The sequence below is a fragment of the Lynx rufus genome, unplaced genomic scaffold, assembly GCF_022079265.1.
Source record: "Lynx rufus isolate CCGP_SWC_20201006 ecotype Redwood Valley unplaced genomic scaffold, mLynRuf1.p SCAF_15, whole genome shotgun sequence".
In the NCBI taxonomy this organism is placed as follows: domain Eukaryota; kingdom Metazoa; phylum Chordata; class Mammalia; order Carnivora; family Felidae; genus Lynx; species Lynx rufus.
The window spans coordinates 51,331,355-51,357,526 of NW_025814829.1; the positions used below are offsets into that span (position 1 = coordinate 51,331,355).

The following is a 26,172-nucleotide window of genomic DNA, read 5'->3' on the forward strand; positions in this document are numbered from 1 at the left end:
TAGTATTTATCACCATACCAATTATTCATCACTCGGGTACAAGATACTAGTTAAGAGTAAGTAAAACTCACATGGAATCTATTCTTTAAAAGCTGCCACATCTAATTATTTTAAGCAAGCAGTTAAAAGTTTACTGAAACAGTAAAAAAAAAATTACTTTCATGTTTTATTTTGAATGGCATATGCTTGATCTCTGCACAGTTCAAATGGCACTGTTACATTTTATTTTTATTTATTTTTATTTATTTTTATTATTTTTTTTTATATATATGAAATTTATTGACAAATGGGTTTCCATACAACACCCAGTGCTCATCCCAAAAGGTGCCCTCCTCAATACCCATCACCCACCCTCCCCTCCCTCCCACCCCCCATCAACCCTCAGTTTGTTCTCAGTTTTTAACAGTCTCTTATGCTTTGGCTCTCTCCCACTCTAACGTCTTTTTTTTTTTTTTTTCCTTCCCCTCCCCCATGGGTTCCTGTTAAGTTTCTCAGGATCCACATAAGAGTGAAACCATATGGTATCTGTCTTTCTCTGTATGGCTTATTTCACTTAGCATCACACTCTCCAGTTCCATCCACGTTGCTACAAAAGGCCATATTTCACTTTTTCTCATTGCCACGTAGTATTCCATTGTGTATATAAACCACAATTTCTTTATCCATTCATCAGTTGATGGACATTTAGGCTCTTTCCACAATTTGGCTATTGTTGACAGTGCTGCTATGAACATTGGGGTACAAGTGCCCCTATGCATCAGTACTCCTGTATCCCTTGGGTAAATTCCTAGCAGTGCTATTGCTGGGTCATAGGGTAGGTCTATTTTTAATTTTCTGAGGAACCTCCACACTGCTTTCCAGAGCGGCTGCACCAATTTGCATTCCCACCAACAGTGGCACTGTTACATTTTAATGATCACATGGCATTCTTCTTACCTGTGTATCTGAAGATAAAGCTGGTGCAATGTGCAGCAAGAATCAGAGAGTAAAGGAAGAAATTCCTAAAATAAAACAACTCTATTCATTCTTTGAATGCGCTGTGGTTTTCTAATACACATCCCCTCACAAAGACATGCAAAATAAAATAAAATCCTGGATGTGCCGCATTAAAGAAAAAAAAAGAGGTTCTTACACGAAGACAACAAGGAGGATGAGGCTAATCAGCACCTAATTTGCTGTTAAAACTGTCACTACAACCACAATTAGCAGAGATCGCTTCCTGAGAACCTACTAAGCGCTCAGTACACACGTAGCAAGGCACTTCGTATCACTTTATTTAATTTTAGTCCTCTCAAAAATCTTAGATTCAATTCACAGAACAGAAAGCTAAAGCTAAAGTATCAAGTAACTCAATCAAGTCTCACAGCTAAAAACCAGCATGGCTAGGATTCAAGCACAGTTGTGCAGCTCCATTATGGTTAGGCTACCTCTCAGGAAGTAAAATAAATAGTTCCTGGTGTAATATAGGGTACAGAAAAAAGCTGATTTTTCTTTTTTAAAAATTAAAAATTCCTGAGAGAAAAGAAATGATTAAAAAGGGCATGATTAGGTGTAATTTTGCCTCCTACACACCAAGCAAATTATCAGATGGGTAACCACCCATCAAGTGCCATTGGTGCCAGGACCCTCCCACCACGGGCCCTGCCAGCTGCAGGGAACCCAGGGTGCGAGCAGCCAACCGGGAAGTGGCACATGCCCAGACCAGCTCGGGCAGCACACCCAATAGGAGGGCAATGTGCTGGTAGTGTGTGTGCCTGCGAGGGAGTCCCAACTACAAGAAACAGTCACTGGAGACCCTCATCTTTTCCGCCAAAGAGAGGAAGACGAAGTTAAAGACAAATTCTACACAGACAACCAACAGTTGTTTTTTTTTTAAATCACCAATATGTATTAGTGACATTTCCTGCACCGGGTGCTATAAGCATTCTCTGCTCTTCTCTCCAAATAATCTTCCTTGATAACTTATCTACTCCATCCAGATATCTTCAACTATCACTACTATCTTAAGGACTCCCAAATATGCAAGTCTACTTTAAATTATTATACAGCTTTACAACTTTGAACATTTCAACTTTAATAATTAAAAAATTCAGAAATATAGTAAAAGTAATTTGTGAACAGTATTTAAAGCCAAATTGAATTATGTTCTGATAACTGACTTGTGCTTATAGAAGTAATTTTATTTGTATTTATACTTAAAGAACTGATTTTTCCAGAGAATTGAATAAAAATAGTAACATGATGGTAGCAAGTTAAATGATATAACAGGTGCTCAACATTTAATAACAGTATTTTTTAAAAACCTATAAAACATATTCTTCACAAAATAACTTCAACAGATTGATCTTTTGGCAGGAATGATAAAAACAGGACAATTTATAATTTATTATAGATTTCACATTTACACATTTAACAAAATAAGCCTTACCTTAGTATAGTGCAAAAGGGAGTTGGCAAAGAAGCGACACAATTTGAGTGTTTTCTGAAACAATCTATAGTCAGCATTATCCTGTTCCAAAAAAGGAAAAAAGCATAATAAATAAGAAAAGAGTAAGAAATTAGCTAAGCTTGTAAATGAGACAGTATTTTCTAAGAAGATTTCTTAATAAACAGAGCATAAGCATTTTCCAAGTAAACATAACTCTCTGAATTGTTAGGAGCAACATAAACATTAAATGATAGAGATATTTCAAAAAATTAAACTCTACTGAAAATAAATTTTACTTTATAACAGCAAAAGGGGTGGTCATCCCTGGTTGATCTGAAAGTAAAAGAAATTTAACTACCTTATTATGTTTTGCTATATGGAGAGCAAACAGATGATCAAAAAAGTCTCCAACCAATAAAAGAATGATATATGAAAGAAAACAGATAAAAGACTTCTCATGTCAGTTCAAAGAAAAGAAAATACAAGTTGCCAATAAACTAATATTGAAAGAATTCAATTTACAACCTGATTAGATATCTTTTAAAGGGAAAGGGGGCGGGCTATTAGCAAACATAAAAAAGACTGATAATATCGAAAAGTTGCTGAAGAAGTGGGGTAACACCCACTTTATCGTTCATGGGAGCATAAAATACAGTCTTTGCATTATTATTTTTCAAAGCTAAAGTATTGAATTCCCTTGACACAGTAGTAGTTCCACTTAGATCCTACAGAAATACTAGCTTGCACAGGGGCGCCTAAGTGGCTCAGTCAGTTGAGTGTCCAATTCTTGGTTTTGGTTGAGGTCATGATCCCAGAGTCATGGGATGGAGTTCTGTATCGGGCTCCACAATGAGCATGGAGCCTGCTTAAGATTCATATTCCCTCTCTCTCTCTCTCTCTCTCTCTCTCTCAGGGCACCTGGGTGGCTCAGTCAGTTAAGCCTGACTCTTGGCTCAGGTCATGATTTCACGGTGTGAGTTCAAACCTGGTGTTGGGCTTTGCACTGACAGCGCGGCACCTGCCTGGGTTTCTCTCTTGCCCCTCCCTTGCTCCTGCTCTTTCTCTCTCTCTCAAAACGGATAAACAAAACAAAACAAGAATTAAAAAACAACTCTCTCTTCCCCTGACATTTTCCCCCACTCAGGCTCTCTCTCTCTCAAAAAAAGAAAACAGAAGAAATACATGCTAGCTAGCACAGAAATGCAATGCAACATTTTTATATAGTGAAAACTGAAATGAACCAAGCATCCATCAACTAGAGAATGGGTAAATAAATTCAAGGTATTTTCATAAATAATTGCATAAAGCTATTAATAAAAAGAATTGGGGGTGGGGCGCCTTGGTGGCTCAGTCAAGTAAAACGGCCGGCTCTTGGTTTCAGCTCAGCTGATGATCTCCCAGGTCAGGAGTTCGAGTCCTGTGTAGGGCTCTACGCTAACAGTGCGGAGCCTGCTTGGGTCCTCTCTCTCCCTCACTCTCTGCTCCACTCCCACTTGCTCTCTCCTAAAAATGAATTCATTAAAAAAAAAAAAAAGATTTGGGTAGATTTATCTTCAGACATACAAAGCCCTGAGGTAATTAAGTAAAATATCAAGTTGCAAAACAATATGTATATAATCCTATTATTTTAAAATGCGTTATAAAATGTTAATATTTGCTTCCTAACCCCACAAAAATAAATCAAAACTTTACCTACGGTTCTCTCTAGAAGATGAAAGTAGGATTTCACTTTCCACGTTAAATATTTCTGTAACATGTGAGGATTTTGTGAGTATATATTACATTTGTAAAATGATACAACAGTGGGTAATGCCAAGTTAGCTATGTGCTTGCAGGGGAGGTAGAGACTACGGAGTCATCCTGCCTGGACTGAAATCCTGGCCCTATCACAACTGCTACATACCCTGAGAAGGTTATTAAACCTCTCTATGAGGCTGCAATGTGTGCCTTATACCATAGTTTAAAGTGAGGTTTACACAGTGCCTGACACTTTGGGCAACTTAACTCAATAAACGTGGGTTGCTTTGTCACTCCAATGTGTAATACACAGTATAATCCAAAAAGCTTTAATCAGTACCATAAACTTAAGCCAAACAGATTCCTTATTGTCTTTAATTCTGAGAATAATTTCATACGAAATAGCATATACTAACTTTAATGTTAATCGATTACGTTGGATTCCTTTCCAATACAGCAAAACCTTAAATAAACCAATCAAAACAGAAATGGATGATTCATTAATTAAATATGACCCTTAATTTTGACCTTTATTGAAAATATCTGGAAACAGTAAACAGTCCTCAGCAGAAATAGGTTCGATGAAAATTCACCTTCCTGATAATAACAAACATGAATTTTCTTAACAGAGTGCTATGAATCTACACTGACCTTATAATACACTTAAATCTTTTTTTTAAAGTTTTATTTAATTTGAGATATAGAGAGGGAAAGTGGAGGAGGGGCAGAGGGAGACAGAGATGGGGAGAGAGGGAGAGAGAGAAAAAGAGAGAGTATGAATCCCAAGCAGGCTCTGCACTATCAGCACAGAATCCAATGTGGGGCTCGAACTCACAAACTGTGAGATCATGACCTGAGCAGAAGTCAGACATTTAACTGACTGAGCCACCCAGTACCCCTACACTCAACGAGAAATCTTAAGCTTAAGGGCTTAAGTGTCTCTTGATTTCGGCTCAGGTCATGCTCTCAAGGTCGTAAGACTGGGTGCAGAGTGTGGAGCCTGCTTGGGATTCTCTCTCCCCCTTTCTCTCTGCTCCTCCCCCAAAGTTGCACACTCTCTCTCTCTCTCTCTCAAAATAAATAAACATTAAAAAAAGAAAAAAGAAATGTTAAGCTTAGATGTCATTCACAAGAAATCTTCCCTGACTTCATGACTGGATTCCTACCTTTACTCCCACAAGCCAACACCCAGTTCTCCAAAGATAATTATTCTATAATTACCTGTTTATTGTTCTCCTGTCCTAGACTATAAATTGTTGAAGGCAGAAAATCTAACTTACACAGAATAAGCACTCTGGAAATGCTTATGAAATGAATGGCCAGTGACACACTACTTATTATGTTTGCCTACTTTCAATTTTTCTTTCTCATTCAAGGAGACATTGTACAGATTTGGTTGAAGGATCTAGTTTTCCTTCATTACCAAGCATACTAGTTAAATATAGAGCTTTTATTCTGACATTTTCAAAAGTGAGTGTACAACTGATTATCCCATCTCGATTTACTGAATAGTTCAAAACAAAAAGTTTGCATCCCAGTGTCAACGAAAAGGGGTGAAGATATAAGCAAGGAAGATCATTTTCAGTGTTTCAAAATACTGAGCATCCTTTCTTTAAATAAAACAAAAATACTAATAAAATCTAAATGCAGCATGCAATAAAGTTAAGCATAGGCATATAGATATAAAAGTACACGTTTATTACCAACAAAACGAAAGGCAACCTACTGAATGGGAGAAGATAGTTGCAAATGATATAACCAATAAGGGGTTAATATCTAAAACACATAAACAACTCCTACAACTCAACACCAAAAAAACAAACTAAGAATGGGTAGAGGACTTGAATAGATAACTTTCCAAAGAAGACGTACAGATGATTAACAGGCACATGAAAAGATGCTCAGCGTCACACATCATCAGGAAAATGTAAATCAAAACCACAATGAGATATCATCTCACACCTGTCAGAAACGCTAGTATAAAAAAAAAAAAAAGAAAGAACAAGGGCTGGTGAAGATACAGAGAAAAGGGAATCCTCATGCACTGTTGGTGGGAACACAAACTGACCACAGTGTGTGTTGGTCAGAATGTAAATCAGTACAGACACAATGGAAAATAGTACGGTGGTTCTTCAAAAAATTAAAAATAGAAGCCATACAATCAATTATCCCATGTCTGGGTTTTTGAAGAAAACAAAAATGTTAATTCAAAAAGATACATGCGCCCTGATGTTTATAGCAGTATTATTTACAATAGCCCAGATATAGAAGGAACCTAAGTTTCCAACTACAGATGGATAAAGATGTAGTATATAAATATATATACCACAGAATATTACTCAGCCACAAAAAAGAACGAAATTTTGCCCTTTGGGACAACATGGATGGACTAGAGAATATTATGCTAAGTGAAGTCACAGAAAGACAAATACCGTATGATGTCACTTATATGTGGAATCTAAAAAACAAAACAAACAAAATAAAACCGAAACAGGCTCATAAGTGTAAAGAACAAACTGGTGGTTGCCAGAGGTGGGGGTGGGGAGGGGGAGTAGGAGGATGCCCGAACAGGGAGAAGGTCAGTGGGAGGCACAGGCTTCCAGTTATGGAATGAAAAGTTATAGGGATGAAAGGTGCAGCATAGGAAATATAACCAATGGCATTGTAATAACGCTGCATGGCAACAAATGGTAACTATTTATTGTGCTGAGCACTTCATAAAGTATACACAAATGTCAAGTCACTGTTGTACATCTGAAACTAAACAGTAAGTCAACGATACTTCATTTAAAAATAAGGTATTTTATATTTACACATTTAGAGTAAGCCATATATTTATATGTAAAAAAGTATATTTATTCTCTAAATACAAATTTTACAAGCATTATATAGACAAAAGTAGCATTTACAGTGGAAATTAAATTTATATTTAAGAGCCTTACAAATAAATTTCCTTATCTTTATAGAAAAACTAAATCATTTGTGGTTAAAAAACTGTATGTTAAGAAATCTAATATGACATTCTCTTTTTGAACCTGTTCAAGACTTACGAGAAAATAAATATCAATCTTAGGAGCTGTTACAGGTTGAACTGTGTCCCCTAAAAAGATATGTTGAAGCTTAATCTCCAGTACCTAAGAATGTGACTTTATTTAGAAACAGGGTCATCACAGATATAATCCATTAAGATGAGGTTACACTGGAGTAAGGTGTACCCTCAATTCTGAATGACTGGTGTCCTTACATGAAGATGAGGTGAAGACACGGGGGGAGAACACCACATGACGATGGGAGCCGGAGCATGGAGTTCTACAGCTGCGAGCCAAGGAATGTCAGTGACACCAGAAACTAAGAGATGGAGCAGACTCTACCCTAGAGCCTTCGAGAGAACATGGTCCTCCTGCTATATCTCAGACTTCTCTCCTCGAGAACCATGGGAGAATAAATTCCTGCTGTTTCAAGGCACCCAGTTTGTGGTTTGTTATGGCAGCGCAGGGAACCTGATACAGGGACTGATACATCTGTATGCTTCCAAAAGTAGTATATTAGCTATTAAATCTGGTGGTTTTATTTTGATGTTTTTGAAAACGAAGTGAGAAAACTGCTTCAGGACTTTAATATAAATCGGTCAATTCCTCAATAAATACCAATAGTGAACAGCAGAGGGCGCTGCTGACCAGAATTATGAGTTCAAAACGGACAACCTACACAGACCATCTCAAAGCTCCCTTTCAGGCAGTGGGCAGTCAGTAGTGTTAGTCACTTTATCAGTCCCAAATTTTCACAAGGGAATACATGAAAATTTCCTTGGGCAGTTAGGAAAGTTTATAATTTAAATTCTTTAAAAAAAGTTTTTTTTTCATGTTTGTTTATTTTTGAGAGAGATAGAGACAGAGCGTGAGCAGGGGAGGGGCAGAGAGACAGGGAGACACAGAATCTGAAACAGGCTCCAGGCTCTGAGCTGTCAGCACAGAGCCCAACGCAGGGCTTGAACTCACGGACCTTAAGATCATGACCTGAGCCGAAGTCAGATGCCCAATCAACTGAGCCACCCAAGCGCTCCATATAATTTAAATTCTTTGATTTCTATATACAAGCCGTTTCTAACAAGCTGAACTTAAATACTTTGTGTACAAAGAGCCACCCTAGTCAGGCCTCAGGACTTCTTTTCTCTTCCACTATACTATTGCTTGGGCTCTCCCTGTCTCTCTCCTGTCCCGCAATCTCTGTCTAATCTTACTTTCCCAGCACTAGCTGGAGAGTCTGTGGGGTCAAGTTAAGCAAGAAGGAAACTGGGAAAAGAGAAGGTCGGGGTTGAGGATAAAGGTGGAGAAGAAAACAGCCTTCCTGCCACTGACACGAGATACCCAACCAAATGTCTCCTCCTCACAGGAAGGTGAGGGGAATTGGCAAGGGCACTAGAAGGACAGAAGTGGGGATGGAAAACAACAGGGGAAAACAGATGTAAGGGGAGAACAGATAAGAGAAAGAGAAGCAAGAAGGAAAAGGTTAGCCCCTTCCTAAAGCCACTCCTCAGTTCGTTCTTACCAACCTCAGTTTCAAACTCCCATCCTCCCCTAGGGTCTGTCTTTCCAGATCATCTCTGCCCCAGGAATTGCAAACAGTGCTTAGGAAAGGGATGAATCCTTACGTGCCCACCCGCCTGGAGGCAAGGCAGGAAGGAGCACAGGTACAAAGGAATTGCCTGTATCAGTTAGCAAGTCTACAGCAGGAAAGGAGGTTACGGTTACTTTAAGGAAGAAATATTTAACTCATTTTCCCACTGAAGTTATTACATACAACTCTTAGGTCCTGACCACTATCAGTCCTATAATTTAGGGTCATTATGAGTTAAATAAAATTTAAAGGGCTAGTCTGAGAACAAAAGGCACTATGTATAAATCGATTTAGGAAAATGAACCATAATTCCCAATAAGCTTATTACAAATTTTTACAGTACAGTATGTTTCATGAATGGGATGTCCATTCAACGCTGTAACTTTCTGAAATCAAAATAAATGTAAGCGCGCATCAATCTGAAAACACCGATACATACATATGCCCAGGAAAGTTATATATCACATCATTACAGGTTGCGACAGATTGGTGAAAAAGAGGCTGACTGTGGCTGTATCAAGATGACCTTAAGTGAACACAGGACTAAGGAGTTAGATTTTTGTCCGAGGGTAGAAAAGAATCAAAGGATTCTGAGGGGAGTGCCTCAACCAACCAGTCATTATGTATAAAGGGAACAACTAGTCTCTAGAGGGAATAAGAGCTGGCAGAGTCTAATGCAATGTTTGGGGTGAAAAGTAATCACGGGCTGTAAATAATCCTAGATTGAAAAAAACAAAAACAAAATAAGTGAAAATCCTTTAAGGTAAACCGATCCATAGATTCAAATGAGATTTAGTTAACTGCCAAAGGAGAAAAGAACGACTGTTCAACGTGCTGTTTAGACTCTATTTTACCTGTGCATCTGACTGCGTCATCTGCTCAGCTAACTGTAAACACGAATGGAAGGAGAAAAGAATGTCTTCACACAAGCTGGTAATTATATCTTTGTGTTTCAGCTGACTCTTTATAACCGACTGGTGCTTAAGGCTCTGCCTAAATGAATAAAAAGAAACAATCACAAGTAATACATCAAGTAACATAGGACCATAGAAATAGGACTTGAGGGGCACCTGGGTGGCTCAGTTGGTTAAGCGTCCGACTTCAGCTCAGGTCATGATCTCACGGTTTGTGAGTTCGAGCCCCGCGTTGGACTCTGTGCTGACAGCTCGGAGCCTGGAGCCTGCTTCGGATTGTGGGTCTCCCCCTCTCTCTGCCCCTCCCATGCTCATGCTCTCTGTCTCTCAATAATAAACGTGAAAACATTAAAAAAAAAAAAAAAAAAAAGAACTAGGACTTGAAGTAACATGTAAAAATCACAATGGATCATATATATATTAGACATGTCATAATCAAGATATGCTGATGCTACTTCTGAAGGTGTCATGTTAGCTTAGTAAGTGGCTATTTTTTTATTGCTCCTTATAAAATGTTAATTGAATTTAATGCTCCAGCTATTCTGCTAGACCCTGGGGATGGAGAAGTGAATGAAAACACAATCTCTGCCCTGCCTGCATGGAACTTCTGGTCTAGCACAAGAGAGAACATCACATAATTTTAAGAATAATTACAGTTGTGATAAATGCTGAGATAGAAAAGTCCAGGGTGCTACAATAGAGAGACCTGAAATAACTTATTCTCAGGGTGAGAATATCAAAGTTACCTTGAGGATGTAACGCTGAAGCTGCGAACTGAAAAGATAAGCAGGAGTCAGCTAGGTGTGGCCTATGGGAGAGGAACATCCCAGGCAGAGGGAAAGAGCATGAGGAGGCCCCAGGATTGGAGAGTTTGGTATGTTTGAGGAAGTAAGAGCAGGGAGAGAGCAGCAGAGATGAGCTGGTGAAGAAGGCAGAGGCTGGAGAGGATGAAGTTGTATCTCTTAGTAAACTGGGATGGATCTTAAGCAGTAGAGTGACATGATCTAATTTACATTTTCAAAAGATCAGACTGAACACTGGCTAGCAAATGAATTGGAAGGGTCCAGGAGTAGAAAATATTTGATAATGATGATAATGTGGTAGTTCATTAGGCACTTGCTACGTGCCATGCAGAGTTGTAAGCATTTCATATCGATACACTCAAATTAACTCTCACTATAAACCCACCAAGAAGGTGCTATTGTTATTACTCCCATTTTCATATAAGCAAACTAAGGCTCAGAGAAGTTAACCATCTTGTCCGAGTGCTCAGGAAGAGGAAGTGATTTCAGAATGGATTCAAACACATGCAGTATGGGCTCTGGGTTGACACTTTTAACCACTGCACCTTTACTTGTTGGCAAATTAGTAACCTCCTGGTGGTGCAAGAGAAGTATCTAACACCTAAAAATACTACACTGGCCTTTAATGTTTTATGCGTGTGTATAAAGTAGAGACTCTTAGCCATTTTACATCTCAAGTCTACCTCTTCCCACCCCCGAGAATCTGATGGGTACTCTCCCTGGTAACCCTTCGTAACACTCTAGCTAAAATTACTTTATAAGTGAAATTAAACTTCAACAACTCAAAGGCATATAACAAAGGGATTATATTTAGCTCTAATTATGACTATTTATCTAAGCCTGGAAACAAAACACTTGATGGGTTAAATTACAGTAGCAGTAGTCAAGTGGTTAAGGCCCATGGCCCATTATTTCAGAAGTACTAGTAACAAAGTCTAAATCTTTTTTTAATTTTAGAAGTAGCACAGTGGAGAAGTCCAATTCGGTTTGGGAGCTACATTACAATATGTGAATTACCAGACAGCAGCGTCAGTAAACATTATTTATACATACCCATACAAAAATGTTTTAAAATGCAATCTACAAAAACTTACAAATAATTAAGAATTGGAATATAGAAAATACATCACAAAAAGTAAAAGCAAAGAAAAACAACTTACTTAATTATAAATTTCCAAGTATTAGCATGAAATGCATGGTCCATGCTGGAAATAACAGAGCAGATATCCAACAATGAATGAATAACTATAAAAAAAAAGAGAACAGAACTCTTAGGACACTCAAATGTCATATGGGGTGAGTTTGCCCTATATTTAAACATATCTACTGAAGAATTTTGACATCTGTTAAATTAGGTAATGCAATTAGAAAAAAACGGATTCAGAATAATTATTAAAAGTAAGTATCACACTTTTGATCTGTTTTTATAAATACAGAAAATTAATTTTTGACATTTACACCTACCTAAATAAAACTAAGTGATCTAAATAAAACTAAAATGTTCGGTGGAATAAAAGTTGTGCCCTATTATGACTGAAATATTCTATAGATATTCTAATCCAAAATGACAAAATAAGCTGCAAAGGAAAGAACTCCCAACAGGGAAGAATGAAAGTAAATCTGCACAGTGTTTAAGGAAAGCTTCTACTCTTCCATTTTATTTGTAAAAATGGCCAGTGACTTCCCCTTCTGTGTCCACACTCTTGGGCAGTTTCCTTCTACACTGATCTGGGGCTTAGCCACATGACTTGCTTTGTTCAACAGGACAGCAAAGACTTAAAAAGTGCTTGCACACTGGGGCTTATTCTCTCTTGATGACCGAGCCTGGGCTGGTCTCCTGGACGATGTGCCACGCAGGGCTGGCTCGGTGCTTCTGCCTCTGCCAAAAGCCAGATACGCGTGAGGTCACTGACCACAAAAACACAAGTGAGACAGGTGCACCATGTGGAGCAGAGAAAGCTGTCCAAGCTGAACCCAGCCTAAACTGCTGACTCACAGAACCGTGAATAAATACAGCAGTGGCTGTTTTAATCCACTAGATTTTGGGTGGTCTGTTACAGACCAAGAGGTACTCCTGACATACTGCACAAAACCAACTTATCTCTTTATGCTGAAGCTATGTATGCAATTTTTGCCCTGATATTACTGTTTTTCAAACTCTGGGTGGTAGAATTATGAGGTAGCAATCAGCAATTCTTTAAAAATGAAACATGTAAAACAGGTTATTATTTTATGTATAATAAATGAACGTGCATACATACATATTTAGAAACATGTACATATATAACTAGATGTGTTCTGGGAAGAAATGCAAACTTCATTTCCTACTGAGCTAATGCTTTAAACACTCTAAAAACTACTGCCTCAAAATCTAAATTATTTTACAAGGTATACAGTTGCACAACTTTCTTGGAAAAATCATGTATGGCGAACACTGACAATACACAAATCTATGTTAAGGCATCACATGGCAATTTTATAAGTTCTAAAAGTTAGAAGGCTAAAAACTTATCAGGTAGTGTTTAATTTTTTTTATACATAGTAAGATACCATGAATCATTCGAAACAACGTTTCGGTACCATTCGGTTCGGTAACTGAATGGATATGCAGTTTAGTCAATATATGTCATATACTAAGTAGGAAGTTTTCTTCACTTACCTATCACCATATTCAAAATATCATCATTGTCATCTAATAAAGGGTCCATGCAAACCATATCCAGTAGTTCCATTAGCTGCTTTTGAAGAGAATAGGCCTCCTTGAAAAGAGCCTGGAGAAGGTCTGAAACTAGGTGTAAATGCCCAGAATAGACAGATTCGCTATCCTGATCACAAATAAAAATAAAAGAAACAGCAAATCACAAAAAGCTCAAGAGCCAAATATACTTTAACTCATTCTATCAGAGCTCATAACTTTAGTGCTTTTTACTGAACCATGTATTTATTCGTTAAACAAGTGACCATTCATTATGAACAGTGTACTTCGAGAGATGCAGGCACACATAAAATAGGATTTTTTTTTTAAACATTTATTCATTTTTGAGAGAGTGCGAGCGAGGGAGGGGCAGAGAGAGAGGGAGACACAGAATCCGAAGCAGGCTCCAGGCTCTGAGCTGTCAGCACAGAGTCCAACGCAGGGCTCCAACTCATGGATCGCGAGATCATGACCCGAGCTGAAGTCGGACACTTAACCAACTGAACCACCCAGGTGCCCCTAAAATAGGATTTCTGACTTCTGAGACCTTGCAAATATAAAAAAAACTAAAAGGGAGATACACAACATTCGGTCAGGTGCAGACTTTTAGCCCTGTCACCAAAGAGAAGTGTTAGTTAAACTAGCGATTTTTATTCACCAAACCATACCAGTATCAAAACTGCCTGAGACCCACAAATTGTAGGCCAGCTTTGGTGCTTTAAAGCTGCCTCAGGAATGTAGAGATGGACTGAAAAAGGGCTGGTGTCCTTTCAGAGGCACCCAATCACTAAGGAATTCATCTCATCCACCAATGCCATGACAGAACAATTTCAGGATTCCTGTGATTCAACACAAATCCATCTCTCTTCTTTCTTTATAGTAAGGAAATAGAATAAAACAACAAACATAAAACCGCAAAAGCCCATTTTTAATCACTTCCTTATAACCACTTATTTTGAAGCAAATATTTACATACGGGCATACTTCAGAAATATTGCAGGTTCAGTTCCAAACTACTGCAATAAAATGAGTTAAATAAAGTTTTTGGTTTCCCAGTGGATATAAAAATTATGTTTACACTACACTGTAGTCTATTAAGTGTGAAATAGCATTATGTCCAAAAAAACAATGTATGTACCTTAATCAAAAATTATTTATTGCTAAAAAATGCTAACCATCATCAGAGCTTTCAGCAAGTTATAATCACTAATCACAGATCACCATAACAAATATAATAATGAAAATGTTTGAAATATTGGAAAAATTACCAGAATGTGTCACAGAGACATGAAGCAAGCAAATGTTGGAAAAATGGCACCAACAGACTGGCTAAACATAGGGTTGTCACAAGCCTCCAATTTGCAAAAATGCGCACTATTTGCAACGTGCAATAAAACAAAGTGTGCCTGTTCGTGGTTCTTTGTTCTATGGAAAAGTTTATTCCAATAATAGAGGCTAATATGTAAAATCTTACGTACAAACACTATTTTCTTCAGCCCTTTTGCCTGTGGATTCTAGGCCATTTAAAGTACACTTACACTCATTACTCACCTTACAATGTACAAATGTACTTTTGATTACATGTAGGACTGAGGAAGGAAGACTATGAATATTTTCTAGAATGATGGACTCCTGTGTGGCACAGATATGCTGAACACATCCTGTAAGAGCTGCTAAGAGCTGCACCATTGTCTGGAAATAAGGGAAGAGGTTTCATTCAGTTATGTTTTTTTTTTTTGTTTTTTTTTTTAATGTTTATTTATTTTGGGGACAGAGAGAGACAGAGCATGAACGGGGGAGGGGCAGAGAGAGAGGGAGACACAGAATCGGAAACAGGCTCCAGGCTCTGAGCCATCAGCCCAGAGCCTGACGCGGGGCTCGAACTCACGGACCGCGAGATCGTGACCTGGCTGAAGTCAGACGCTTAACCTACTGCGCCACCCAGGCGCCCCAATAAATCATTCAGTTATGTTTTTATGCACAAACATATAAAGGTATCAGACGATACGCTGGGTACTAGGGATACAGCAGTGAACACAATGGACACTCTGTTCCCTCTGTCATTGAACTTCAATCTATCAGAACTACGTTATCGGGACAACTAGCTAGCCATTTGGTTAAAAAACGAAAGTTGGAATACTAACCCACACATCAAAGCATATGGTAGGTGTTCTCCATATACACTTGGAAATTACAGGTAGGGCATGCTACCTTGATTATTTGCTGTCTTATACACGTTTGATGTTTACTCAGCATGAAACTGTATTAAAAAATTCAAAATTTATTTTTTTCCATTCGTATCTTTAATTCTATAAGTTTAATTCCAGCACTGGACCACTACACAAAGGATATATCACTTAATTAATATCAGTACAAAAATTCTTACACTGTTTAAGCTCCTCCTCTATACCCTAATATATTTGACATACTTGTAAAATATTCCTTAGAGTGGTCTGGATTTCTAAATTATGGCTTGACAGTCCTCTGGCTTGACTGGTTAACTCATACATCATATCATCAAATGATTTCACAGTCTGTGAAAACAAAGCACATTATAAATAGGAGTAACAGAAAACACAAGAAAGGGAAAGACGTATTTTTTAAAGTGAAAAAAATGACAGGCAATTTTTCATTACTAACAGCCATGGGATATTATCTAGCTTAACAACTGCACTTATTAAAGTAAAAATATATGTTTTTATATATATAAAGTATTCATATGACGTACTCTCTCTAAAAAAGCCTCAGACAGAAATTTATTTACTTTCCATTTCTGTGGTTTGAATCTATTTAATAACGTCCATTAAAGGTAAGTGTTCCTCTACACGGTAAAAGTTGATGGTCTTAACCAATCAACACCTATATGGGTATTTACAAGGGTATTTTCTGCTAGTGATGATGAATTGGTGAAGTACTTGTTCGCTTGTATTCTAAGCAGTTCCTCTTTTTGAGCAACTCAAAATACCATTCCTGGGTTAGGGCTACAGTACGTGACCTCAGAACTAAGTTTTTTGGTCTGTGAGAAGTTAGCTATCCTAAGATCTTAATACTCACAATTTAAATGGTCTAAACACTGCAAGAATAACAACACAATGTAATTAAAGGGATGTTATTTCCCAAAGGCAAGTTAACACTCAACATCCTTATTTTAATCTATATAACAGCTGGATCTTTTTCTGGTGGCCAAGAACAAATTCTAAGAAACTTTTAGATAGAGAACAATCAAGTGAATATGAGTAACAGGAATTTTGATGATTATCTGCTTCAAAGGTAAATTTAGAAAACCATTCTAATAAGAGATAAGGTACCATTCAAAAAATGTTTAATTTTGGAACCAAAATACCTTTAATTTCCTAAGTTAAAAAAAAAGAAAATTGCCTGTGCTTTTCAAAGAAAAAGTACACTATATCTATATCTATATCTATATCTATATCTATATCTATATCTAAAAGGTAATAATGTAGATGGTGAACTTAGTGTTTTCTCTTGGTTATTCTAAGCCTTCCTGAATAAAATTTGGCTCCATTTTTCTAGGCAATAAAATTTAACAATTATTAATAAACTCTACAGAGAAGATACTTAGCTAACTTCATCATTCATCCCCAAATTTTCACAGAATAGCTTTATTTTTTTATTTTTTTTTTGACCCGCACACAATAAAGCAGCTTCATTCATAATTGCCCAAAGTTGGAAGCACCCAAGATGACTTTTAATATGTGAATGAATAAGCAAACCAAGGTACATGCAGGCAATGTAGGCTATCTTGCATTCTGTCGAACACAACTGCAATCTGGCCTCGTGATATTTTAGGAATATTCTCGTTTATTTCAGAGTAAGCGTGTTTTTGGAGCCTCAGATCAACATCCATTTTCCAGCCATCGGTCCTCAAGTTAAATTGCTGGCACCAGCTCCGCAATGCGTCCCAACATACTTTATTAACTGGAGACAAACTGGTTGGCAAGGGAAGGATCGATGTATTACAACAGCTATGTTTTGGATAAGGCTTGAATTGTTCACTCATTTGAGGATGACAAACTTTATCGTTTGTCCCAGGCACCTCCATGCCAACTTCTGAGGTTGAAGAAACACTTGGCTCCATTTGATGTTCTTCCTTAGGTTCCTCATTAACTGGAAGCAACGTGAGCACCACAGTTTCTCCCTCTAATGCCTCCTCAGATATATTCTGCTCATTGTTTTCATAAATTGAGTATGCCATTTCCAGGGATACTCGGGGAAGGCCTCACTGAATAGCTTTAAAATACAAGAGTGTTTAAAGTAGCTACAAATAATATAAATTCAATTAATGAAAGATCTATACTATTTGAAAATAGAAGTTTTTAATCACCTAATGATCACCCTAACACCATGTTCTCACATGAGATCTATTTCTTACTACCTTATTTGTATTTCAAATATGTGTGATACATTTGGAAAAATGGAGCCACAGTTAAGAATAAATTATCTAAAATTGAGGCTAGATATAAACAGCCTTTATAACATGTACATTGATTAAAATAATAATAGTACTATACCTTTGGCAACACTTGTGAGAAGAAAGTCTGTTCCAATGTCAGGTGGTTCATATGAGGTAAAAACATTTCCACGATAATTTTTAGAATTTCTATAAAGTGAAATAGCAACATATTTTGTAAGAAAATTAAGTTGTATCAGCCAACAAAGATCACTGCTCCTTCCCCAAATCCAAGAATCTGTAAGTACCAGAACTTTGTACAGTTTCAAAATGCCACATTCTACATAGACAAACTATTAAGTAGTTGAAATAATAACACAAAAACAAAAACTCAAAAAAACAAAAAAACAACGCTGTATGTCCAGCCACTGAGGACCACTTAATGGATGTGCATACATCTATTGAATAGGATTTGGTATCTTTAAATTATTAAAAATAAATAAAATTATACTCAGGATAAAAAGTAATTATTACTTTAAAAAATTAAACCCAACAGGCTACATAGATTGAAAATCATAAATATTCCACAACCAAGTGAAATGTAAATAAGCTAACTCAAAATAAATGAGTAAACTGTGGAGTCTAGACTTTAATTCATCCCTTCTCCCAGCTAAATAAGTAAATAAGCCAACTAAGATTAAGAACAGAGATGAAGATGAGAAAGTCACCCTGAAAGCAGACCGCAAATTATGTTTTATATAAGTCTGAACAGTGTCACAACAAACATTTAAAATTTACAACGTGCTTCCTACATGTGCATTATCAACAGATTTGGTATCCACCCAAAATAGAATTTAAATAATTTGAAGGAATTGGTCATTTTAAGTAACTGAAATTTACAGCGGCTGGAGCACTACAAGAAGAAGACATTTGAAGGGAATATGAAACTGTTATTGAGATACATACGACTCAGACCTTAATGACATCAAGGTAAATCAAACAATTAAGATAATTTTACTTACGAATATGCTCGATCCAATTGTCAGAATGCTGATACATAGAGTAAAAAAATTAAGGAAGATACGAGTATCACAGTAATAGAATATTCACTACTAAGAATCAATCTAAAAAGTAGCTTTCTTGAAGTTTAAGCAATGATCAGTAAGAAATTGAAATTAGACTCAAACTGAAATTAGACTGGCTTAATTTTGCTTTTAAAAATGTAATGTTATTAGGTAAATAAACTACAATATAATGAATATATCCAAGGAAATATTTTCAAAATTGCTCAGGGATAAAACTGTCTTTTCCAAGTACGTGTAGTCGACATACCTTTGACAGATGAGGAACAATACTATACTAATCCATAGGCTTCTGGTTTCTAACACAGGAAAGAAATTTCTTCTCCTGAGCACCTCTCCAGCACTTTATTTGCACCTGTCTAAAGCCACTCAACACTTTCTACCTTCTTTTCATATTACTTGTGGACCTATCTTACCAACCTGATCAGTCTGAGATTCTTTTGCACACAGCAGATGCTTACAAATAAGTGACCAAAAATTACTCTATGTTCATTACAAAAGTTAACAATAATCGCATTATGAACTGTACACTTATATACCATCAAGAATTGTTGGAAATGTTTTACTGCGTAATAATAATTAAAGAATATGTCAGCAAGAAAAATGAATAAAGTATAATCCCATCAGACTAATACAAGAATGGATTCTTCTAACACCTTACTTTGCATATATGGATTTTACCGCAGCAATCAAAATGAGGCATAACTCATTTTAAATCTTTCTTGCTTCAACGTTTGCTTTGAGTGATATAGAGCGAGCAGGGGAGGGACAGAGAGAGAGGGAGACAGAGAATCCAAGCAGGCACTGTGAGCGCAGAGCCAGAGGTGGGGTTCAAATGCACAAACCACAAGATCATGACCCCAGCTGGAACCAAGAGTCAGATGCTCCACCGACTGAGCCACCCAGGCACCCCCTAACTCATTTTAGTTCGGTAGTGTTGGATTTGTTTTATGGAAAAATTTCAGCAAAGGTCCAAAAGGTTCTAGCCTCTTCCAAAATTAAACATAAGTTATGCTTACCTGGACATGCAAGTAAAGACTGGAAAATAAATGTCAAACGCAAAACATGAAAATAATTAGGTTTGGGTGATGGGACTATAGATTAAAAACTTAACTTTCATTTGTTGAAAAGTGTTAAAAACTGGGGCGCCTGGGTGGCTCAGTCGGTTGAGCATCCGACTTCGGCTCAGGTCATGATCTCACGGTCCATGAGTTCAAGCCCTGCATCAGGCTCTGTGCTGACAGCTCGGAGACCGGAGCCTGCTTCAGATTCTGTGTCTCCCTCTCTCTCTGACCCTCCCCATTCATGCTATGTCTCTCTCTGTCTCAAAAATAAACAAACATTAAAAAAAATTTTTAATAAAAAAAAAAGAAGTGTTGAAAACTGGGGGAAGAACAAACAGGTTTAGGTTCTTTTGAACATTAAGTTTGAGATGCAAAACCAAGTGGGAATGTTGACTTTCAATTACTGATGTCATCCATAAACCTGAGGGGGAAAAGAGGAGCCGTGTTCCTTATCTTTGTTCCCCCAAAGCATAACACCCTGGCGGGGTATGTGTTAAGTGCCCAGATGTTCTGGGGTGGGAGGATGGCTATATTTCCCAAGTCAACATCCTTGAGGATGGCAATGCACAATGACTAAGAAAGATCTTTGGTACCTAAGTGGGATTTTGCCACTGCCTATGTGAATGACTTCTGCATAACGGTAATACATTACATTTGGCTTTAGTTGTAAAAAATTATTTGAGACTCTCTAAAGTGAAGCCCATTTTTTTCTTTTCAGTGTGGCTTTATGTTGAAGGTGAGCTCAAAGATGTTGTTAAAAAAAAAAAAAAAAAAGATTACCTTTCAACACGGAGGGATAGGATTCCAGGCGCCATTTACAACCGCAGGACGACTACAAAACAGTATGCACCTGCACAAGGGAGGCATTAACTAATTCGAACCCGGCAGATGAAAGCCAATTACAAAAGGAAGCAACTCCTAACCAGCAATAATGGAACAGAGTTCTGAGAAGAAGAGTAACATTTTTAATGACTGGAACTCTGCACCATGGCAGAACTACATCTTTTAATTCTCCTAATACTGGGAAAGGTATTCCGATGCCCCATCCATTCGAGAGACAGGAGGTCAGAGTATCTACCTCTTAGGGAGTCAGCGCTCACCTTACAGCTCAGGTCTGAGCACTTGCGCTCCCCCCCCCCCGCCCCCGGTTACCCCAAGGAAAGGTATTTACATTTAATTACACGTGACGAGCAGAGAAAAACCCAAAGGCACAAACGCCCGGAAAAAAACCCGCCACATCCACTGCCAAAATCATCGGGTCCACTGCGAGCCCTTCCAGTGCCGGAGGGAGGCGTGCCTTCGGCCTGGGCAGCCCCGGTCCCCTGGGCTCCCCCTCCTTCACTCATCTCGCCAATCGACGAGGAAAGGAGAGGGTTCAGGCCGCAGGAACACAACACGGCCCGGCGGGGAACGTGACGAGGCCGGAGAAAGGCTGGAAGGGCTGCCCCACACCCCATTCCAGGTGGAGGTGACAAAGGATATAAGGAGCCGGGGCAGGACAGACGGCAGTTCCCGGCGGCATAGCTCCTGCGACCAGCTACTTAACTCTTCCAGCCGGACGGCGCTCGCCGCGACCGCGCGTTCCTGCGACATCTTTCGCCCAGGAACACGCCTTCAAACCCGTCCCGCCAACGCCAAGACCGGAAACCGCCGCCGTCCCGGCGGGCCTTGCGAGCTCTCCGCCGGCACCAGGACCATAGAGAGGAGGCGGGTTGCTGCCGTTCCGCGGTGAGCTCGGGCCGCGCCCGGCCGGGAACAGAGCCGGGCTTGTCTGGCCCGCGGAGGACTCGACTCACAGGTGCCCGCTCTCGGTCCCGAGGGTCTGCGCCGCGAGCTGGGCCCTTCCTGGGCGGCGAGCGTTCTCAGGGCTGCGGTGCCGGAAACGTTGCACTGAGGCGCTTTGGGGAGGTGAGGGCGGAAGCCCCCAGATTTGCTGGCGTCTGTCCCCCGGGGGCGTGGAGACATCCCACCTGCGGCCGGGGTGGCCGTGGGCCCTGCAGCCAGAAATGAATCCAAGCCCCAGGGCGCGGTGGGGTCGAAACAGGCACCTTTTTACCCGCTTCGCGGGGCAGCCCGACTTTGTACATCTTGTGTTAAGGGGGACAGAGACCCCCCGCCTGCCGGAGTTGTCCAAATTGAAGCGGATGGTGTATAAAGTACCCAGCGCGGTAGATACCGTGAGGGGGCTCAAGTACGTTGCTTCCACTTTCGAGGGGCCTCTCCGGTCAGTGCCCTTACTTTGTGTTTCTCTATCACCAAACGAATCTTATACTGAGTACTCCAAAATTCTCCTACTCCCGTACACCCAGGGCTGCTGGTCCTTGCTAAATGTTTGTAGGCGGGGGTCATTTGGGGGAATTGACACACACCAGATCCTCCCTGTGCGCGTTCTTATAAGGGATGCTCATTTGCCAAAATCAAATCTTGAAGACCTGTTACTTGAAACAGTTACAGACTGAAGTGAAGAGATTCTGGCGGCTTAGGAGGTAAACATGTTTGAGCAAGGTCATGATTAAGTGGAAGACTCAATCAGGCGTGTCATTTCCTGCCCGAGAATTTTGGACTTTTTTTCCCTCCTAGTTGTTGATCTGTTGTCCTTTAGTTTTTACAGGTATTCTCTTCTCCATTTTTTGGACCCTGAAGGGTTTGTGTCTGTGTTTTCAAACCTTTTTAAATATTTATTTATTTATTTATTCATTCATTCATTTATGAGAGAGACAGCATGCGAGCCGCGGAGGGGCAGAGAGAGAGGGAGACACAGAATCCGAAGTAGGCTTCAGGCTCCCAGCTGTCAGCACAGAGCCTCACACCGGGCTGGATGTCAGGCATGGTGAAATCATGACCTGAGCTGAAGTTGGATGCTTAACCACTGAGCCATCCGGGCACCCCTGTGTTTCCAAATCATTTTGTCTCCCTCACCGTTCACAGCTTTTACAGCAAAAGCAGCTGTATGGTGGAAAGGGGGGCTGTTTAATGTTAAATTTTAGCGAAATATGGCATTTTACCTTTTCTTAGTCTTTTTGTTTGTTCATTTTAAAGTGAGCAAGCTCTATGCGTGGCTTGAACCCAAGACCCCAATGTCAAGAGTCACGTGCTCTATGGACTGAGCCAGCCAGGCACTCCTCATTTTACTTTTTAATTTTCTTTTTTTTCTGCAGACCTAATTCAAAAGAAGAGCAGAGATCTCTAAGAAGTCATTTGGAAACACCTCTAAATATTTGTAACTGTGTATAAGCAGCTAAAGAAAACTTAACCCACAGCAAAACTAATTGAATAATTGAGGCAGGTTTATGTATGTGTCATCAGTTCTATCCAGAAGCTGAAGAATCTTCCTTTGAATTTAAGGATTGTGTACATTTAGTGACAGAATGACTTTTCAATTTAATTTCACTATAGAAAACAATCTGGAAAATGAATTAACACCCGTTGGACATGGAGTTTTGGCCCTGGATTCCTCCAAAGAGTCTTCAGTCTCAGAAAGTAAAAAAGATAGGGACAAAAAATGTTCGACCGAACAGTTTGACTTGCCTCAGGATCATGTGTTGGAACATAAGCCAGTGGGAAATGCAGCTCCCTCTCAAGACACAGAGAACTCACTCAGCGCAGCTAACAGTTCAAGTAACTTAGAGCCATGTGAAAAACATCCCTGCATGAGAGTTGCCAAGGAGCATGCTGTGCCCGAAGATTTCAAGAAAGTGTTAGAAAATAAAGTCATAGAAAGGTTACCAGGTCTCCCCCATGTTAACGTATCGGTAGTGAAAACCGTCTTGTTGAGAGAGAACTGCCCTGGAGAAAACATAGTTTCGCAAAGTTGTTCTTCTCACTCTGATCTGATTACAGGTGTTTATGAAGGAGGCTTAAAAATCTGGGAATGTACCTTTGACCTGCTGGCTTATTGCAAAAAGGCCCAAGTGAAATTTGCTGGGAAAAAAGTGTTGGATCTTGGCTGTGGAGCAGGGTTGCTGGGTATAAGTGCATTCAAGGGAGGGGCCAAAGAAATTCATTTTCAAGATTACAACAGTATGGTGATTGATGAAGTAACCTTACCTAATGTAGTGGCTAACTCTACTTTGGAAGAAGAAGGAAATGATGTCAGCGAACCAGATGTGAAAAGATGCAGGAAATCCAAAGTAGCACAAGAATTATGTAAATGCCGGTTCTTTTCAGGGGAGTGGTCTGAGTTTTGTAAGCTTGTACTAAGTAGTGAAGAATTCTTTGAAAAATATGATCTCATTCTTACCTCAGAAACCATTTACAACCCAGATTACTATGGTTCTTTGCACCAGACATTCCTCAGATTATTAGATAAAAACGGACGGGTGCTTTTGGCCAGCAAAGCACATTATTTTGGTGTAGGTGGAGGGATTCATCTCTTTCAGAAATTTGTAGAAGAAAGGAATGTATTTGAGACTAGAACACTCGAAATAATTGAAGAAGGACTAAAGAGACACCTAATTGAAATGACTTTTAAGTAACCCAGTTAATATCCACTGAGTGTCCTAAGTGAAATAAAGAGAATAATCAAAAACTTGTCTTGAATGTTTGATTTCTGCTTCGCTATTATTTTTTCTGAAAGTATATTTGTTTGCTTATCCAAGTAATATACCAGCAATCTAACTATAGTCACTAAGTGAGACAAGAAATAGTGTCCCGAGCATTTGATGAGATCTAGGAGGTTATTTCGTGGGAAAGTTTTCTGTCCCCACCTTCATTCTATTTGACCTTTCTACCACCTCTCACGTTACATAAATTTGTTTTCAGAGAAAACTGACACTTCTTATTTCAAGTTTGAGTTTCTTCCCAGGCTTCATTAGTGTCTGTTTACATGAAGTGCCTGGTCAGATCACCATGCCCTTCATTCTAAGGGCATACATACACATCACCAAATGCTAGTGGACCTAAATATGAGACTGAAGGCCTTAGGTAACTAGGAAGAAGTTTTTGTTTTGTTTTTATATTCATTTATCTCATATAATAACAATGCTGAGCAGTTTAATTCACACTAAGGTGGAGGAAATAAAGGGAATCACGGTAGTATTAAAGTGACACAGAAAACTAAAAAAAAAAAATTTTTAAAGACAAAAGATCACAAGTTGATGACCAAAACTTTCACCTTAAAACAGAAAAAGAAGGGGCGCCTGGGTGGCTTAGCCGGTTAAGCGTCCGACTTCATCTCATGGTTTGTGAGTTGGAGCCCTGCATCGGGCTCTGTGCTGTCAGCTTGGAGCCTGGAGCCTGCTTTGAATTCTGTCTCCGTCTGTCTCTGCCCCTCCCCCACTTGTTCTCTGTCTCTGTCTCTCAAAAACAAATGCAAAAAAAAAATTTTTAAGAAAACAAAAAGAAGAGCAAACTAAACCCAACAGAGGCAGAAAGAAGGAACTAAAGATTAGAACAGAGATAAGTAGAGAATAGAAACACAATAGGAAAAAATCAACAAAGCCAAAAGTGGGGTCTTTGAAAAGATCAACACACCAGATAAATCTTTAGCTAGACCAATCAACAAAAAGAAGTCTCAAATTATTAAAATCCATGATGAAAGAGGGGATATTACTAAGGACCTTATAGTAATGAAACATTTTTTAAAGAAATTACACAAGGGGCGCCTGGGTGGCGCAGTCGGTTAAGCGTCCGACTTCAGCCAGGTCACGATCTCGCGGTCCGTGAGTTCGAGCCCCGCGTCAGGCTCTGGGCTGATGGCTCGGAGCCTGGAGCCTGTTTCCGATTCTGTGTCTCCCTCTCTCTCTGCCCCTCCCCCGTTCATGCTCTGTCTCTCTCTGTCCCAAAAATAAATAAACGTTGAAAAAAAAAAAAAATTAAAAAAAAAAAAAAAAAAAGAAATTACACAAGATCTAACTAAACGAAAAGACACTGTGCTCAGGGTTGGGAGACATACTATTGTTAATTCCCCAAATTGACCAATTCAATACAGTCCCTAACAAACCCTCACCACACACACTTACCAACTTTTGTTATCTCTTGTCTTTTTCTTGATAGCTGCTCTAACATCCATGCATTTGAAAAGCATCTTACAACCTTAAAAGGCATAAAAACAAATATTGAAATATATTGAACTTAGAGGGGCACCTGGGTGGCTCAGTTGGTTAAGTGTCTGACTTTAGCGCAGGTCAAGGTCAAGATCTCACAGTTTGTGAGTTTGAGCCCCGCATCTGGCTCTCTGTTGTCAGCACTGAGCCTGCTTCAGATCCTCTGTCCCCTTCTCTCTCTACCCCTTCCCCCCACCACTTGCTTGCTCTCTCTCTCAAAAATAAACATTAAAAAAAGGGGGGGGGTGCCTGAATCGCTCAGTCAGTTAGGTGTCTGACTTCGGCTCAGGTCATGATCTCCAACTTGTGGTTCAAGCCCCATGTCAGGCTCTGTGCTGACAGCTCAGAGCCCGGAGACTGCTTTGGATTCTGTGTCT

General features: G+C 39.2%; 2 protein-coding genes across 13 annotated transcripts in view; one reads left to right on the forward strand and one right to left on the reverse strand.

Annotated features, from left to right (window-relative positions):
• Nucleotides 1-26,172, reverse strand: part of FIRRM (FIGNL1 interacting regulator of recombination and mitosis) — an 82,319-nt gene that overhangs the window by 26,776 nt on the left and 29,371 nt on the right. For 6 of the 11 annotated variants that reach the window (XR_006961648.1, XR_006961649.1, XM_047077009.1 and 3 more), the window contains 9 exons: nucleotides 25,712-25,784; nucleotides 17,727-17,815; nucleotides 15,624-15,728; nucleotides 14,746-14,886; nucleotides 13,159-13,324; nucleotides 11,660-11,744; nucleotides 9,637-9,775; nucleotides 2,429-2,509; nucleotides 937-1,001 (listed from right to left, as the gene is read on the reverse strand). Coding sequence is in view for 9 of the 11 variants with exons in the window: in XM_047077009.1 (XP_046932965.1) it covers nucleotides 937-1,001; nucleotides 2,429-2,509; nucleotides 9,637-9,775; nucleotides 11,660-11,744; nucleotides 13,159-13,324; nucleotides 14,746-14,886; nucleotides 15,624-15,728; nucleotides 17,727-17,815; nucleotides 25,712-25,784 (944 nt within the window). In the remaining 2 variants the exon portion in view is untranslated. Of the gene's footprint in view, nucleotides 1-936; nucleotides 1,002-2,428; nucleotides 2,510-9,636; nucleotides 9,776-11,659; nucleotides 11,745-13,158; nucleotides 13,325-14,745; nucleotides 14,887-15,623; nucleotides 15,729-17,726; nucleotides 17,816-18,627; nucleotides 18,668-20,531; nucleotides 20,602-20,922; nucleotides 21,003-21,233; nucleotides 21,353-25,711; nucleotides 25,788-26,172 lie in introns of those variants that run through there. The other 5 variants (XM_047077016.1, XM_047077013.1, XM_047077010.1 and 2 more) reach the window with 5 other exon arrangements.
• On the forward strand, nucleotides 21,462-24,279 carry METTL18 (methyltransferase like 18). Of its 2 annotated transcripts, none has more exons than XM_047077026.1 (2): nucleotides 21,462-21,549; nucleotides 22,910-24,279. In XM_047077026.1, the coding sequence occupies exon 2, from the start codon at nucleotides 23,120-23,122 to the stop codon at nucleotides 24,224-24,226; it is 1,107 nt and encodes a 368-aa protein (XP_046932982.1). In that variant the 5' UTR covers nucleotides 21,462-21,549; nucleotides 22,910-23,119; the 3' UTR covers nucleotides 24,227-24,279. The 2 variants fall into 2 exon arrangements, with proteins under 2 accessions (XP_046932982.1, XP_046932983.1); XM_047077027.1 differs by lacking the exon at nucleotides 21,462-21,549 and adding an exon at nucleotides 21,571-21,659.

Excerpts from the sequence above, each read along its gene's own strand:
- METTL18 (XM_047077026.1), top strand. The coding sequence starts at position 23,120 with ATGACTTTTCAATTTAATTTCACTATAGAAAACAATCTGGAAAATGAA.